The 18,315-nt window shown below is 32.7% G+C and overlaps 3 protein-coding genes across 3 annotated transcripts; 2 read left to right on the top strand and 1 right to left on the bottom strand.

Annotated features, from left to right (window-relative positions):
- Window positions 1–303: 303 nt before the first annotated feature.
- Window positions 304–7,732, bottom strand: LOC124845900 (centromere/kinetochore protein zw10 homolog). Its single transcript, XM_088093938.1, is given in 15 exon segments — window positions 304–866; window positions 1,549–1,631; window positions 1,737–1,881; window positions 1,978–2,136; window positions 2,325–2,402; window positions 2,496–2,624; window positions 2,857–2,952; window positions 3,264–3,356; window positions 5,005–5,154; window positions 5,229–5,318; window positions 5,320–5,457; window positions 5,777–5,938; window positions 6,070–6,228; window positions 6,325–6,462; window positions 7,047–7,732. Coding segments are annotated over 15 exon segments (2,253 nt in total). The 5' UTR covers window positions 7,596–7,732; the 3' UTR covers window positions 304–782.
- Window positions 7,733–9,790: 2,058 nt separating this feature from the next.
- Window positions 9,791–11,588, top strand: LOC124845904 (transcription termination factor MTEF18, mitochondrial-like). Its single transcript, XM_047323097.2, has one exon. The coding sequence runs from the start codon at window positions 9,791–9,793 to the stop codon at window positions 11,531–11,533; it is 1,743 nt and encodes a 580-aa protein (XP_047179053.2). The 3' UTR covers window positions 11,534–11,588.
- Window positions 11,589–15,576: 3,988 nt separating this feature from the next.
- LOC148204575 (transcription termination factor MTEF18, mitochondrial-like) lies at window positions 15,577–17,619 on the top strand. Its single transcript, XM_088093924.1, has one exon. The coding sequence runs from the start codon at window positions 15,695–15,697 to the stop codon at window positions 17,447–17,449; it is 1,755 nt and encodes a 584-aa protein (XP_087950050.1). The 5' UTR covers window positions 15,577–15,694; the 3' UTR covers window positions 17,450–17,619.
- Window positions 17,620–18,315: the final 696 nt, after the last annotated feature.

Raw genomic sequence — 18,315 nt, 5'->3', positions numbered from 1 at the left:
TGACCAAATATTAAGCTCGACCAAAAGACTCTGAAAACCTCAATCATGTCTTATTTCCTAAATGGGAGAATGAGAAATAACGTATCAAGTATCAAAAGCATATTTTTTCTTCCTAAATCTCAACATGAGAGCATTGATATAAAAAAAAACTAGCCCAATTCAACTTGCCAGTATTTCATAGTGCTTTGGATTGAATTTAAATATAAAATCAAATCATTTCTATTACATTTGAGGTCGATACAATCCAATAGTTGCATGACCACCATGTAGGTAACTATTTATGACGTAATAATGCGAATCACAACACCTGAAAAATAATTATATTTCCAACATCTGAGCGATAATCGTTTACTCTATGTGCATCTAAAAATGGTCTCACTGAATCTATCTTGAAGTAGTAGCATTACATGCAGGTATCTACCATTGGATTCATACCAGTGATTCCTATTGATACCAATTAGGATTCTCTACAAGAGAAACGAGGCACAAGTCTGCACAACCCCCTCCCTACATTGCTTTAAACGAAAAAGGAATAAAAATGTAAAAAGAAAGACTATCACTCGTACAGCGTACACTTTTGTCAACAAAATCTTTATCAGGAAGCCTCCTCATCAGAATTTATCAGCACGAATCTGCTTCAAATGCACTTTCTGGTACCCGTAGTATTTGGAGTGGCAGCTCAAACTCCAGCATGCCTTTACCAAGGTGATCGATCATCTCTAAATCTCAAACTCCAGTGTTTTCTTCGTGATTTATAGATTCAGCACGAAGTTAGATGAATCCTAAAAGCTCGCATTTTGTATCCTCCATAAACATGCTTTTCTTAAAGGCGAGTCTGTAAATATAGCTTTTATGAAATCTTCCACCTACCAAAAAGGTCAACAATCAACATAAGAAACCTTCCAGACTCTCATCAAATACGGTTATTATACATAGTTCCAAAATTCCAAAACATGAACAAGACAAAGGAAAAGATATCAGATCAGGCCATTTAACATAATTTTTTATGGAACAAAACATACAAGTCAGTCATATGAAACAACCCACTCAAACATGTTCTTATTTCCTGTAGTAGCAATATGATCCACAATTTTTTCTCTTTGAAAAAAAGTGTTTTTGATATGGATAGAGGAGGAACAAAAATTCAACCACAGGAAAATAAAGAAAAAATTGGTAAAATAACGAGACTCATCAAATTCATATACACAGTGATCTCTGGGTGACAAATGGGATAAAGCATATAAAAAATGAGAATGTATTTAAAGTAAGCAAGGTTGCATTCGTCCATTAATTTTAGTAAGTCAACATCGTGATTCACTTTTAATTAGATGAATATTAGAATTTCAGAGGCGCTTCGTCCAATAAAAAGGAGGTTTGAAGTTTAATTTTTGGAACCAAAAACTTCTTTCAGCATCTACATTTTGATTGAAGCATTGACATAAAATCACAATCCAAGATCAGTTTTAAAATAATTAAAAGAAATGGAGGAAATAAAATATATTGTCCCAAGAAGACCAAAAAATAAAGACATCAATAATCAAATAATACCTCAGTTACTGTAAAGCCACAAGAGAGTAATTCTTTATTCTCCCAAGATGATGTAATGGATTTTAAAGGCATATCTAATAATTCTGAGGTAAAATGAAAGATGAGGAGATTAGCTGTTAACAGATAGTGAGTTGATGACAATTCAATCTGTGTTTTAAGGAAATAATTGAGAAGATTCTACATCATACCTGATAGTTTCCGGATTTTACGCAAGGATGGGATTAAATCTTCAGGAGACTGTGCAGGGAACTCTTGCAAAGTCTGCCCCCCAGGGGACAAAGACTCCAATAATGAGGATAGGTTTTCCAGCATTAGATGAACAAGTCTTTGAAGCTGAAAATATGAGTGAAATAATGCTTAAGACCAACTAATGAATTAGAATAGTGCTACTACAAGCATTAATTAGTTGACTTATGGTATAAATTCTACCTGTAAAGTCTCCTCTGCAGCTATGTCGTCTAACAGAAGTATATCTCTAGCAATTCTTGAGAAAACTGACTCTAAGACAGTACACATGCTTTTCCTGTAGGTTGAAGGCAGCAAAAGTGGCTCCCATATGATATGTATTTTTTCCAGAATAAAAACAACCTAATCAAGTACATGCAGTTTCATGTCATTTGTGAAACTAAAAAGACATCAACTAATACTAGAAATCCATGGTAACAAATCCACCACATGTTCTGGATACAGGGGAGGAAAAAGGGGAATAAAAGATATAAGGTATAACAAATTGTAAAGTGTTCTAGACAGACACATTATGAATACAAGGAAATTACCTGCTCTATACTAAATTTAGCTGACTCAAATTGTTGCATCTGGTGAGTATTTTGAAACCCATCAGCACCATCTATAGCCTATAAACAGGCAAATATGGGGAAGCACTAGGTCAGTAATGCAAGTGTCAATTATATCACTGCATGCTTCAAGCATTTTAATTACAATAGTACCTCCTTCAAATTATAAATAACAAGGTGAACTTGTTTCTGCAGTATTTCTTCTGCCAACAGCTGAAATCTTGGAGCCAAATCAACAAACACAGCATGCTCCTTAATGGAACTAGGAAAGTCTGTCCGATACTGAGAAAAGCAAACAAATGCATGAGGTGCAAAGAAAAAACAATAAACGTATAAAATTGAGAAGGTTTATATGGTATGATTGTCTGGAATTTTTCATTTGAGGAGTCACAGTTACGTTTTAAGCAAATACTACAAACTAAAGTTAAAATAAAAGCTGATTTTTTGGTTAAACAATAGTAAATTACTTAAATCTTACGAATTTACTTCATCCTTAGCTATTAAAGGTGTTTACCTCAAATGCAAACCCAAGTATCTCCTGGGAGAGATAAAGACAGTCATTATGCAACAAAACAGCTACTTGATTAATGCCATTGAGCTGCCTCTCTAGCTTCACAAAATTAAAAACAGAAGTTATTACTGTAAGATGAAAGTATACACAGACAAGTAACACCCGGTGGTAACTTTGACAAGGACAACAACTGCATAAAGAAGATAAATTCTCCACATAAGTATAGGATGCCAATTATAGGTTATCTCAGCCAAAGATCAGGAAAGGTATACACATTAGTACAAAAGGGCGTTACTCTAGAATTAATAGTGCTATTGACAATAAACTGCCAATCATTCATTAGATTCACTCATAAGTTTACTCCATGAAAGAAATACTAAAATGTGCTGCGCTGCTATAAATGGACTAACCTTTACAGGGACAACTACTTCATAAAGGAGTATGGCATCTCTAGCTGTCTGATAAAATTCCAAAGCAACTCTTGTAGATGATAGACAAACATCCTGAACAATTTTTGTTGCAAAGATCAGCTTCACTACTAATATAAAAATTCTTGTAAGTAAATAAACTGAAAAAATTTAAGAGAATGTTAACTAAATTAAGGGTATTGGTTCAGTTCAATAATCAAACAATTGTCACCACATTATTAGTAACATGAAAGAAGAAGAAAAAAAATGCACTCCGATCACCATGTTCAAAACTAAAATCAATTTTAGCCAGGACAGAGTAACTTCAATGCTATAGACAACATCAACAATAGCTTTATCTCAAAAGGTGAGTTTGGCTTATAGATTAAACTGTGCCATTTGGGTTGGTTAAAAACTAAATTCTCAAAAATGTTATTCATCCATTGCATTTAATAACTTTTCCCAAAGTCTTTTTTGGTTTCTCCCCTCCCTATTTCACAGGACTAAGATCCATGCTATCTATTCTCTTAATTGGTGCCTCCACTGCCCTTCTTTCCATGTGTCTAACTACTTTAACCATTTTTCTGCCATCTTTCAGTCGGAAGTCACCAATATCACGTTATATAATCATTTTGTCTCCTTTCCTTTTCTGTGATCAAATATTCATCTTGACATTCTTATTTTTGTTACTCCCACTTTTTGTAGTTTATCTCTTTAAAGGCTAAACACTCAGAATATAGTTGGTCAGAAGTATAACAAAACTTCCCTTGAGCTTGATAGGTATTTCCACCAATAAACCCACCCTTGACGTCTTTCAGTCAGAACTCACACCATTATCTCCTTATATATAACCATTCTATATCCTATGTGATCATACATCCATCTTAAAATTTTAATATTTTTACACCCTAGTTCCCTTTAAAGCCAAACACTCATACAATATAGTTGTTCAGCAGTATGACGCAAACTTCCCTTTGAGCTTGATAGGTATTTTCACCAATAAAACCACCCATGACATGTTTCTTCATTTTAACCACTCAATTTTAATCTTGTATGTGACATCTCTTAGTAATTTTCCCATCATTTCATTATACATAATTAATCTTACAAACCTGTGGTATAACATCTTCAATTAATACATCCAAGTTATTCCTCTCTATCGTCAAAAATTAAACACCCCCCTACCACCTAGCCATTATAGTGTGACATCTTCAGCGATATCTGCACCATTTTGTAATATTGCTCCCATATACTTCAATTTAGAAACTGCTAAACTATAGCAAAGAGAGGCATTGATCTATACCCATGTGCTTCTGGAACAACATGGAAGGTTTATTTATACTGAGAAAACTGAATCAATACAATAAGCAGAGTTTTGATATCCTCTAGTAATAAAGATAAGATACGGGAATAGACAAAAAAACGTTGCTTTTCGCTATATAGGACTTCTAGTGATCGAAATGATATATATATAACAGAAGTCCAGAGTTTATATTTCAAACAAAATATGCTGCATAGAGTCATCATTATACTTGAAGAGCTTGAATGAAGTAAAACAGTATGTACTTCTAACACTGTTAAAATTTTACTACTGTCTTTATAGAGTACAAAGGAGCATACATACAAAGGTCAAGGCACTGCCTTAAAGCCTAACCCTAAAGTTGGGTTCCCATACATAAATAATAATAAAAGTGAAACATTACACTTCAACAATTAGATACTTCTATTTTTATGGATGGTATACCTGCAGTGTCTGATGAATTAGCCCCATCAATTCTTTGGCTGCTTTGGATACTAGACACCTCTCTGATAAGAAAAGTAAATTTACAACATGGCTGGATGACTGAACAGACGTTTCATCATTCTTCCAAATAGAACCATCCCTTGTATACTCCTGCAGCAACCTTCTTCATAAATAATTACAAATCAAAATAGAAAAAGAAGAATTTTCCCAGTCTGGAAACTCACTTGAGGAATTGAAAAGTCACATTCTAGAAGCAGATTTCTAGTTTTAGCCAAGATCTCTGTCTTTTTCTTAAATGCAAAGTGAACCTCAACAGTTTTCAGCAAAATTGCTCAGCCTGTTATCATTGTCAGATGAAATGTACATAAGCTCTTTCAAAGCTGCCTCAAATTCAGATGTACGGATGATAATCTTCTGAAAGTCAGGAAGTTTTGATGCATCAGTTGGGACAACCTGAAATCAGAGATCTCGAGTCACACTATCTGCAAATTATTAAAGACACACTTCCTCACCTGGCTTTCAGACACTACAACTAACCACCAAGTAATCATTCTAGATCAGAAGATAGACAGGGATAGGAATAACCTCATTTTTGTTCTTAGGGATGACATAGATCATGTGCACTAGCAGTATTACAAGGCAATAGCAGCATTCATTTCAATTTCATTTGAAATCAATAAAATGGTATTTATCACATCCTTAGACTCGTTTCAAAGCACACAATGCTTAGATAAGGTCTTTGGTTCTAACAGCATAGGGATGAAGGGCAAACCTTTGAGAGAAAACTAGATATTATTAGCTCTGATATCCTTGGCCATGTCAACCGTCCAAAACATTGCATCCAAGAACTCTTCTGGAGGCAAATACTTCTGTAAATAAATTTGATAAATAGCAGAATCCCCGAATAGAGAAACTCTCCATCTAAATATTCACACTGAAAAATGAAAATAAGATTAATATCAGTTAAATGAAAATTCTTCCTGATCTAATCAATATAAGTTCAACTTAAAAATTGTGAATGCTGTCCATGAATAATATTCCATGACCCTAGCACATCACACGCACCTTAATATCTGGTGATGCAACTATCTTCAGGACAGCTGATTCTTGATGCAATTCCTCTAAAAATGAAAGAGGTTGTCCATGATTTATAAATGGAGTAATAACATATTTGATCATCAAATCAGCAACTTTAGCAAGCCCATACTCTAGAATACTAACAACCTAAAATGAAATAAATAAGAGGAAGAACAAATAGTACAATCGGAACACAATAGAAGATCGCAAATAGAGAGTTAAAATTATAACGAATTAACTTACATCCATTGCCTCCAGTACTGTTTGAAACTGAATCCTGTTCACATTCTCAACTTCTAACTGATACTTGACCTCAACTTGATTCAACTCCGCATCAAATCGTACAGCTTTTTCCATATATTTCACAAGGACCTCTTGAATCTACAAACCCAAATCGAATTCCTCTAAAAACAATCACAAACTCAATAAAAATCACAAACGACCCAAACATCATTACTATGGCACAAATCACACAATTGATTCTATTGTGGAATATATCAATGAAAATAAAACTCAGCTATCATCTTCAAAGCAAATATGAGGTAGTCATCCAGAGAAAATGCATTAACCATTACCATCATTGTGTTTAGTTGAAGACTTCCGACTGAAATGTACTTGGCATAACTTATAACTTCTTACTGCATGTTGTTTCCATATAACTGAGTACTTAGCCTTTATTTGGGAGGCAATATGAAGAGCAAATAATGTATAAATCCAGGAATCTAGTTTTTGTTTATTGCACATTCCCCCCCGAGACCACCCTGATTTCCATTGTTTCCACACTAGATTGTCAATGCAACTCAAATCATCACTTACAAAAACCTATTTCATTTTCCACATACTGAAAGGCTTCACCTCAATTGGCACACGAAAAATACACTCAAAGCACGACGTATTAACACATAAACCATCAACCTAATGCACCAAATCAAGCCATAAAAAATTGCAAGGAAGCAGAGCAGTACCTCTTCAAAGCACTGAGACCACTCCTTCCTCAACAAACCATACACCAAAGGCTCCCTATCATCCTTCTCGTCAATCCTCAACGCCACTTTCAACTCCTGCAACCCTTGTGCTGCAAATTCGAACCTTCCACTCCTCAACGCTTCCTTCACACTTTCTATCCTCTTGTTCAACCCCACAACGGTTCCAACCAGCCCTAGGAGCTCCTTCTTCACCTTTAGCTCCTCTTTCTTCACCTTCATTTCCGACACAACCTCGCGCACCTCGGCATCGATCGGTCGGTCGGAGAGGAGTCGGATAATGGCGGCGACGTCGTCGGAGACCTCGCGAGTCTGCGAAACGGCATCGTTGCAGAGAGAGAAGAGGCGCGCGAAGTCTTCACGGTGTGAGACGAGGTAGGACTGGACCTGAGAGCGGATCTGGAGGGACTGCGACTCGAGGCGCTGGATCAGGAGGTGCAGATCGGGCGCTGATAGAGGGGAGGTTGGGTCCGAGAGGTCCTGCGCCGAGAGAAGGTCGCGGACGTTGATATTGTCGAAGAGAGACTCCATCGACGGCGCTAGCGCGGTGGCGAAGATGGCGGAGACTGCTAACGTGCGCTTGGAGTGTGTGTTTGTGTGGAGGGTGTTAGCGTGATTGGTGCGTTTGGACTTGATGGACTTTTGGTTTCAGCTCTGCGTGACTCGCTGTGACCCAACCACGACCGGCCCAGTTCATGGAGCAAAAATTCTATACAAGCCCAAAGTTTGCATTTGTAGAACATCAGTTTAAATTCCTCGATTTTTTTCAAAATTAGATTAAAATATTTAAGAAAATGTCGACACTTTATATGTGTGGGGAAGAAATTTTTTTAATATTTATTTAATATAAATAAATTTATATATTTTATTTAAATACAGTAACTAATTTTTGTACGTGCTAAATTTATATTTTAAAATATTTAAAACTGCTTTTTATAAATATGTATTAGTCAAAATTTAAATATTTAATAGTTTTAAAATCTAATTTTTTATATTAATATCAGATAATAGAAAGAAGAGAGTAGAGAAAACAGAAAGAAAGAAAGAAAGAACTAACAAAATGCTACAAGAGAGAGCATAAAGTGCGAATAGAGAAAAAAGATATACAAAAAAAAAGCAGGGAAAAGATAGAGAAGAAACGACTGAAAAAATATATGAAAATTTTAAAATTTATTGTTTTTGGGAAATTTAAAATGCTTCTATTTTAAACAATTAAATCAATTTTTATAAATTTATGGAATTATACTATTTTCCCTAAATTTCTATCAAAATATTATATTTTTAACACAAAATAATTCAGATTCTTTGTAAAATACTCGTTTAAAAAAACTAAACTGCACTAGAAAATAGTTCAAAAAAACTGAACTAAACTATTTTTTAGTTCAGTTAACTACAAAACAATTCAGTTAACTACAATGCACCTTTTTCTAATAAATAAATGTGGTTTTGCACTAATACAACTGTCAATGGCTAATCATCGATAGAGTTAAAAGAATTAGTTCAATTTGATTTTTTTTAATAATTACAAACAAATAAATTAGTATTCAATAACATCACAGCATTTAAAAAAATTAAATTATAAATCTATATAATTAGAATTAGTAAATAATTATAAAAAAATTTAAAAAAATTAATGAAATATTATTGGTACTATTTTATCATATTATTAAAATTAAATTAATAACTATAATTATTTATCATTACTATTTATTATTAATTTAAAAATATAAAATGTCTAAAATTTGATTCTCATATTAAATATAGTTTAATTTAATAATATAAATTTATTTATATATTATTTTATATAGATTAAAAACTTAATCTCTAAAAAATATTTCTGTTTATCTCTGTTTTGCGTTATTTGAAATATTTTTATTTTGACAATTATCTAGTTTAATATAAAAACTCTCTATCTTTCTTCTCTTCTCATCTTTTTCTGAATTCTCATATATAATATATAATATATATATATATATATATATATATATATATATATATATTATATTTTATAATTATTTACATAAGTACTTTTATCTTTTTATTTTTACAATTATAGTTAATTTTATTAAGTTATAAAAATAATTACCAGTTTTTGAAATATAATTACAATATAATAAAATTTAGTTTTTTTTAAAATATATAACTATTTTAGTATAAATTTAATAATATCATTTTATTTTAATAATTATTATAATAATAGTTAACTTTTTAAGAGACTTGAAAAAGAACATTTATTTATTTATCTATATATATATATATATAAATAAAAGTGACGTAAAAAAAATTGTCTCACGTCGTCATAGAAAACAAAATTAATACTTATAAGTTATTGTCCAGAGGTTAATGTTATGTTAAATAATTAATTATGAGTGTAAGTTTAACTTTTAATTGAAGAAATTTAAATAATTTTTGGGACGGAGAAAAAAATTGTAACAATTTTTACTATTGACTTGTTTCTATATCAAAAACATTTAAACATAATTCACTTCACTTCAAAATTAATTTTAATCAAATTCAAGTCTATTTTAATTTAAAAATAATTTAATAAGCACTCATTGAAATATTTTAATTCACATTTATTTAGTCTGAAAGTCCAAAACAAGAAATATTGTAAGCAAAAGTAATAATAATAATAATAATAATAATAATTAAAATTATAGTCACAATCCATTCCTTCATGTTCTTCCCTCTTTAGTGTTTCAACTCATAACTAATAGTTCTTTCAAATGATTTCCCTGCTGATTTCAAGTGGCTTCTTTCCTTCCCACCGGGCCATGCCTCCAAGACCCCTTCCACGAAAAAACCAATTTTTCATTTCCCTCAAAGTTCGATGCTTTCTTGCTTCAGAGTCAAATCCAGTTCCCGATTTTCCTCCACCGAGTTCGGTTCTCTTGCCACGTTCCATCAAACGGGTCTCTCGCCTCTTGAGGACTGAACTTCAACGCGCTCTAATGGATTACCTGCATTTCACGCGCGGCTACACCTTCTCCGACGCGGAGTACATCAGCAAGAACTCGCCTCGTTTTGTTGAATCATTGGTGTCCATGATTGACGAGAAAGATGACGCTCCCCGATCGTTACGGAAGTTCTTCAGGTACAACCCCATCAACGAGTTTGAACCGTTTTTCGAGAGTTTGGGAATTGGCCTTTCCGAGTTGCATTTGTTTCTCCCCCATGACATGATTTTCTTGGCTGATGATCACGTGTTGCTTCATAATTTCCATGTTTTGTGTAACTACGGGGTGCCAAGGAATAGAATGGGGAGGTTCTATAAAGAGGCAAAAGAAATTTTTGGGTATGCCGGTGGTTTGTTGGAGTCAAAGTTGCTAGGCTATGAGAATTTGGGTTTGAGTAGATCAAATGTTGTGAAGCTTGTTGTTTGCTGTCCTTTGCTTTTGGTTGGTGATGTCAATTATGAATTAGTTGCTGTGCTTGAGTGGATGAAGAGAATAGGGATTGAAAGTGATTTGATGGTGAATTACTTGTCTTGTTCAAGGACATATAGTTGGAAAAGAATGCTTGATACATTGCAGTTTCTTCATAAAGTGGGTTATTCTGAGGAACGGATCCACAATTTGTTTAGGGGAAACCCGAAACTGTTTTTGGAAGGTATTGGGAAGAAGGTGTACTTATTTTTTGGTCGATTGGTTAAAATTGGTGTTGAGATAAATGTGATTTATTCTTATTTTGTGGAGTATCCCAATATCTTGTCATATAAGTGTGCGAAAAATATGTTGAAAGTGATTGGCTTTTTGTGTGCTATTGGAATGGGAAAAGATGACATTTCTCACATTTTCTCTAAGCACGTGCATCTCTTGAGTACATGTTCCTTGAAAGGTCATAAAACTGTCTGTCAGGAGTTAAAAGTTGGAAAAGCTGATTTGTATCAAATCATAAAGGATGATCCATTGAAGCTAATTAGTTTTTCATCAAAGCAGCAACAGAAGAGCGATGGAAAGGTAGATAGTCATGACCCACGAAACTATTTGGAAAAAAGAACTTTCTTGCTGAAATTGGGATATACTGAAAACTCTGAAGAGATGGCAAGAGCATTAAGAATGTTCAGAGGTAGAGGTGATCAATTACAAGAGAGGTTTGATTGCCTGGTAGAAGCTGGTTTGGACTATAATAGTGCGATCGAAATGATAAAACGAGCTCCTATGATTCTAAGCCAGAACAAAACTGTAATTAAAAGGAAAATTGATTTCTTAAAAGATGTTTTAGATTACCCACTAGAATGTCTCGTGGGATTTCCAACATACTTTTGCCATGATTTGGACAAAATTGTTGAAAGACTTTCAATGTATGCATGGCTGAAGGAGAGGAATGCCATAAATCCTACGTTAACCTTGAGTACCATAGTTGCATCCAATGATAAACGCTTTGAAAAGTACTTTGTGAACGTGCATCCTCAAGGTCCAGCCGTCTGGAAGGGTTTAAAAAGGTTATCTAAAAAAGATAAGAACTAATAGCTCCTTGCAATGTATCCAAGTTTTGTTTTGATAAGTTGTCTCTTGATTTTAATGCATGCTTTGCTTGCTCTTTGTTCCTAAAATCCCTTGCATTTTTTTTTTAAAATATAGAGGGCTGTCTATTTTCTGCGTGTTAAGATTTCTTTTGTTGATAATATTGCTATCTATCGTTATGTTGTCTTGATGCTATTTGGAAGCAATTGCTTATGTACATAACATTTACCGGGGGCATACACTTGCCATTTGTCTTTATCTTCTTTTTGCCTTCTTGTTCAATTTACTTCTTCTTGCACCATTTTCTACTCAAATCATCCCATGTTTTCCCACATTGTATTGTCCTATTTTGTTCTCATCCCTCTCTTTTTTATTGTTTCTTAACTTTAATCAATGGAATCTTTCAAGCAATGAACACTTTTACCGCTTGAAGGTGAGTTATCTTCTGCTAAAATTTGCATCATTGTATTCACTGTTTTGACCATGATTTCGTTCAAAACATTAGTATCTTGAAAAGAGTTGGCTTATGTGCTATCATGTTCTGTTCATATTGTTGAGTGAGATAGATACTACGTTTTATTTTACTTTTATTGCCAATTTGCCATGTTCTATGTTGTAACTTTGATTTTTTTTATATAAAATGTTTACTTGTTCTTAAAAATTCTACTCTAAACTTAATTTAACCTTACAAAATCAGTTTGTAACTTAAGATTTACTCTAACTTGTATATTATAATTTAGTCATTTCTTTAGTTAATATAGGATCTTCAAAACACATTCTCATAATGAGGACTCAATATCTTAAATGAATAGATAGCATAACAAACCCTTCAAATATTGATAGATAATCTTATAAAGTAAATTTTAAGTTTAACTCAACCTTACAAAATCGTTGTGTAAGATGAAGTTTGTATCTACTTATATATTATAATTTAACTATCTTTAGTGAATGTGGGATCTCCACCACTTATAATCTCTTACAATTATTTTGATTGTTTTATATAATATACTATGCTTTAAGCCTCAGGGCCTTTCAAAATGTTATTTTTGCTATTTCATGGAATTTTCTTTTCATTTTTTTTCTAAACCAGATTGTAAAATATTTCATATCATCTGTATGTGCAAGCATAACTCTACACTTTCATATATTCTAACTGGATTTCTAGCATGAGGATTCCCTTGAACTCAACTTTCATTCAACTGTTTTAAGGCTTGTTGATAATTTTGATGGCTTATTGGATCCAAAACACTAATATTTATGCTGGAAGACATAGTTCCTTTTTTCTACGAGGAAGAAAACAAGAGTATATGAAGAGGGTTAGCAATTGCAATCCCAAGTGACCTTTTCGAAACTTGAACATAGTCTTTGCTTACTCTATCTGACGGTGAAAACAGTTTGTATGACTCTCTAAACTAGTTTCTATCACCACCTTACGTGGAATCAGTTGTTGAATGTGATGAAACCTTGGCAGAATTTTGTCTGAGACATTGTGTTTATCTGAGAATTTTGCATACACACACCTCTTGTCCTTGATGATAAAAGGGCAGCTGAAGTTGTAATAATGGCGAAGAATCTAAATCTGAATGTACACTTGGAGATGATGCGAGTGTTACAGTTGCTTGTATTTCTGGAGTTGGAATTTTCAAGTCTGAGAACACGTTTCTGCTGGTTGAGGAAGCCTTGCCTGGCACCAAAGTTAAATCAAAATTGTTGAGAAAGTCTCTATCTGATGAAGAAAAGCATGATATGTTCAGGTAATAGTCACAGCAGCTGAATGAAATGGTTCAAAGGTATTATTAACAAGTGCTCAGGTAGCATGTCTCCCTCAAATTTGTCAAGGCTACTAGAAGCAGTTTTGAATATTACGAATGAAAACTGCCCAACAAGAGGTAAAACTGCTAATGCTCTCAGGTTTGAACCATCAAGAATATTCGAACAAAAACAGCCAATATCGACATTGAAGTTCAATGAACCATAAGAAGGATATCATAAATAAAATTATCTTTAGTAGTTGTGAAACTTAGGTTTTCCCTAATAGTTTTGGCAGTCTGCTCAAGCATGAGTGTGGCTCATATGTACATGGCTTTCTTGTTCGATGTCTAGTCACTTCTAAAACTAGCTTGGATGAAAAAAAAAATCAGAAAAATGGAATTAAAGTTGTATGGATGCTCAAAGACTGATCAATGAACAAGCAAGTACTTTCACCTCTTTGCAAATACAATTTCAGATTTTCAGCATTGGTAGTATAAGAATTGGGACGTCTCTTGCTCACATTCTGTATGAAGCTAATATTGTACTGACTAATTGGCAAAGGAAGGCTCGTGGAGATGATGATATGCTGGCGTTTTGGAGGCCGCAGCTTTTGTTTATATATAGTGTTATAAATTACACAAATTGTACTTTCACCTCCTGTATGAAATTATATCAGATCAGTCTATCCTTTCTCAAGTCAATGTATGCTAATGGACATGAAATACAATGTTATGTTATACAAATTAAAAACTTGAGCAGCAGCCTCTTAAAATAAGGAAAAGCAAACTCCACTTTATTACAATTAAAAAAAAAACATCTTTTAAAATTGTAAAAGTAATTATAAAATATTCTACACTAAGTACTTAACAAGAAAACACACTAAAAAATTATTTATTTTCGTCTATTTGTCATTAATAATTATGGTAAGAATTTAAATAAGTCTAAGTCTTAAATTAAATAAGTCTTAAATTAAATAAAAATTAGAAAATTGAACATATCTTAAATATTATGTGTCCATTAATGTAATATCTATCAGCTAATTTTTGTTAAAAGAAATTATTAGTGATATCAAAATCACAAATTAATGGTAAGGTTTTGAATTAAAAATAGTATAATTTACTATACATTGGTTCTCCTGCACTTCCTTTTTTTCCTTTTGTATCTCCAAAATTACATATATAAACTTTAATTTTTTATTAAATTAATTTTCTTTTTACTTTTCTCTTCTCTTCCTTCTGGTTTCATTGTACTTCTTTTATTTCTTAATCGGGATTAAGATTCTAGATACAAAAGTCAGTTAAGTTTCAAATACTTTTCGTTTTTAACCAACTTTCGAAAATCAACAACCTCAGTATCTTTCGAAAGTTAGTTTCCTGTAATACGTAAATACATTTATTTTTAAACATATTTTGACATATACTTTAAAATTAAAAATAACCAAAAATAAATATAAATAATAAATAATAAATTTTAAAAATTCAAAATAAAAAAAATCAAAACAGAATTTTTTTTTAACAAAATTTAACGTTACATTTTTTGTTATTTTTATTTAAAATTTTGTTAAATTTGTTAATTTTGTTTTGTTTGTTTTATTTTGAATTTTCAAAATCTATTATTTATTATTTTAAATTTTTTTGTTATTTTAAATTTAATACGTTTTTTTCTTAAACTCGAAATATGTTTAAGGAATAAACTTATTTTGAATCACGGTTCATGACTTTTTACCTTTCTTCCTTTCTTGAACCGCTTTCGAAAATCCGTTAAAAAAATGTATTTGGAACTTTTGAAGAAAAAAAAAGAAAAAAATAAAAAAATTAATTTAATAAAAGTTAATATATATATATATATATATATATATATATATATATATATATATATATATATAATTTTGGAGGTGCAGAAAAGAAGAAAATGTGCAGGAATAATCACTTTAGAAACTAGTCATATTTATATTTAGATTTAATCATTTTATTTGTGAAAAGTGTGTTTTTTAAATGGAAAACCTAACATTATTATTTTCATAAAAAATATAATTTCAGAATTAAGAAAAATATATATTTTAGAGGACATTGTTGCCGTTAACACAGTGAATTTAATCACCAACATAAAGACTTCTTTTATTTGATTGTTCAATAATAAACATAAAACTAATGACAAATGATAATTATTAAAGATTATATACTTACGTATGAATGAACCTCTTAAAATATTTGCTAGAGGTAAAGTAAAATAAACTTTAAAATCAACAAAAATAAGGTCATTTATATCGTTCTTCTTCGCCCCTTTCAGTTGCATTGACCTTAGCCATAGCTGCCACTTTAACTGAAAATGTACCATGTTGCATTTTGATGCCTCAAACAAGCGCCCTTTGTAAATGCACGCATCCCTGTCGCGAAGGGTTATTTCTTCCCGATGATTTCCCACCACAATGGAAACCATCCCTTTCTTTTCTTCCATGGTTCATATAAAAAACCCCTAACAACACGAAACCCGTTTCCCCTTTCTCCCAAAGTTCCAAGCTTTCCTAGTTCTACGGCTACCCTTGTTCTTCAAGTCTCAAGGGTGCATTTCATTCACTCACACTTTTCTGTGAAACGATTATCTCGGCAGGTAAAGGGGAAAGTGCAGGATGTGCTGTTAGATTACTTGCATTCGAGCCGGGGATACAGCTTCTTGGATGCTGAGTTCATTAGCAAAAATTCACCATCTTTTGTTCAAGGTTTGGTGTCAGAGTTTCGTGGACAAGATGATGATGTTGCCACTTGTTTGAGGAAGTGGCTGTGGTACAACCCCATTAATGAGTTTGAACCATTCTTTGAGAGTTTGGGGATTAGCCCTCGTGAGTTGCCTTTGTTTCTCCCACGTGGTATGATGTATTTGTCTGATGATCATGTTATGCTTGCCAATTTCCACGTTTTTAGTAATTATGGAGTTCCAAGGAATAGGGTAGGGAAGATTTATCGAGAGGCAAAGGAGGTTTTCGGGTATTCTAATGGATTGCTGTTGTCGAAATTTCGAGGTTATGAAAAGTTAGGTTTGAGTAGATCCATGGTCATCAAGCTTGTTGTTTGTTGCCCTTCACTTTTGGTTGGTGAAACAAGTGTTGAATTGGCCAATGTTCTGGATTGGTTGAAGAAAATTGGTATTGGACTTGATTGGATTGGGAATTACATGTCTTGTTTGAAAACATATGACCCAAGAAAAATGCTTGATGCTATACAATTTTTTCATAAAGTTGGTTATTCTGAAGAACAGATGCACAATTTCTTCAAGGAAAACCCCGCATTATTACTGGAAGGTCTTGAGAAGAAGGTGTATGTATTTTTGGGTCTAGCATTTAAGTTAGATCTCAATAGGAATGCAATTTATTCTTGTTTTGTTGAATATCCTCATATCTTGACTAAGAAGTGTGGAAAAAATCTTTTGGGAGTGATTGGCTTTTTGCATTATGTTGGAATGGATGTAGATGACATTTCGCGTATCTTGTCTAACCACATGCATCTCCTGAGCTCACATCCCTTGAAAGGCCCTAAAGCTGTTTGTTCGCAGTTAAAACTTAGAAAAGCTGATCTATGCCAAATCATAAAGGATGATCCACTGAAGCTAGTTAGTTTGGCTTCAAAACTGAAACAGAATTCTAATTTACAGTTATTGCGTGACGACCCAAGTAAACATTTGGAGAAAACAACATTCTTGCTGAAGTTGGGATATGCTGAGAACTCTGAGGAGATGGCAAAAGCAATAAAAAGATTCCGAGGGAGAGGTGATCAATTACAGGAGAGGTTTGATTGCCTTGTTGAAGCTGGTTTGGACTATAACATTGCACTCAAAATGATAAAATGTGCTCCTATGATTCTAAACCAGAACAAAGTTGTGATTCAAAAGAAGATTGATTTCTTAACAAACATTTTAGGTTACCCATTGGAGTGCGTCGTGGCATTTCCGGCATACTTGTGTTATGATTTAGAGAGAATCATGCTCAGATTTTCAATGTATGCTTGGGTGGCAGAAAGGAAAGCAGCAAAACCTATGATGGCCTTGAGCACTATCCTCGCATCCTCTGATGAAAAGTTTGTAAAATACATTGTGAATGCACATCCTGAAGGTCCAATCATCTGGGATGGTCTAAAGAAGTTATTGCAAGATAAGAGCCAGCTCTTCCCTTAAGTTTTGTGAAGTGTCTATTTATGTTAATATATGCATTACTAAATCATTTTAGCCAAAAGAATTTTTTCTTTTGATATAGGAGATGTCTTTGCAAAGGAATAGGCTGTTTTTCTTTTATGCACGATAAAATTCTATTTCAATAAAGAAAAAGAATTATTTTTTTCTTTTTATTCTTTGATGTCTGGGTAGACTGAGGTATATAAGTACTACGCAGGCGTGCCAGCTTAATTTTCCCCCCACTTGACTTGGTTTTAGCTATTTCCTTTATTTTGGACAATTAAGAAACATTAAATGAATGATAGTGAAGAAGGAAATTATTTATAGTAGATGTCTGATAAATCTGGTCAGGACAACAGAAACTGTTATATTAACTATAATATTTTCATGGTAATTGAGGTGATCTGCTTCAAATAAGGCTTCTTTGCCATTTCTTTATGTAGTGTTTCTACAGAGTGTTTTATCACAGCTGGGACTGTGGTTTACGAATAGAAGTTTCCCGTGTTTAGTAGAATAGAACAGAATTAACATATATTACTTTATGCGTATCAGTCAAAAGTACCAAATTTCAGGATAATCTATTAGTACTAATCAATGGAAAACAATCTTCATATATGATGATATCAATAACCAAAAGAAGAAACAAAATACATATAGTGAAAGAGGACAAGCCTTAACATCTCTTACGTGAGAATATGTTAGTACTAAGATGTTAATAGACGATTTCTTCTTATGATAATGCAACTTTCTTATTTATATATTGATCTATGATATTCAAAATTGAGTAATTGACAGAATCTTTTAATCATCAAAGTCTGTTTCTTGCACTGTATACAATATAGCATGGCATGATTTCTTCTTGCATAAGC

The sequence above is a fragment of the Vigna umbellata genome, chromosome 1 (genome assembly GCF_029865625.1).
Source record: "Vigna umbellata cultivar VRB3 chromosome 1, Vumbellata_1.0, whole genome shotgun sequence".
NCBI lineage: Eukaryota > Viridiplantae > Streptophyta > Magnoliopsida > Fabales > Fabaceae > Vigna > Vigna umbellata.
Note: the sequence above shows the minus strand (reverse complement) of the source record. Positions and strands in the feature narration are given on the sequence as shown.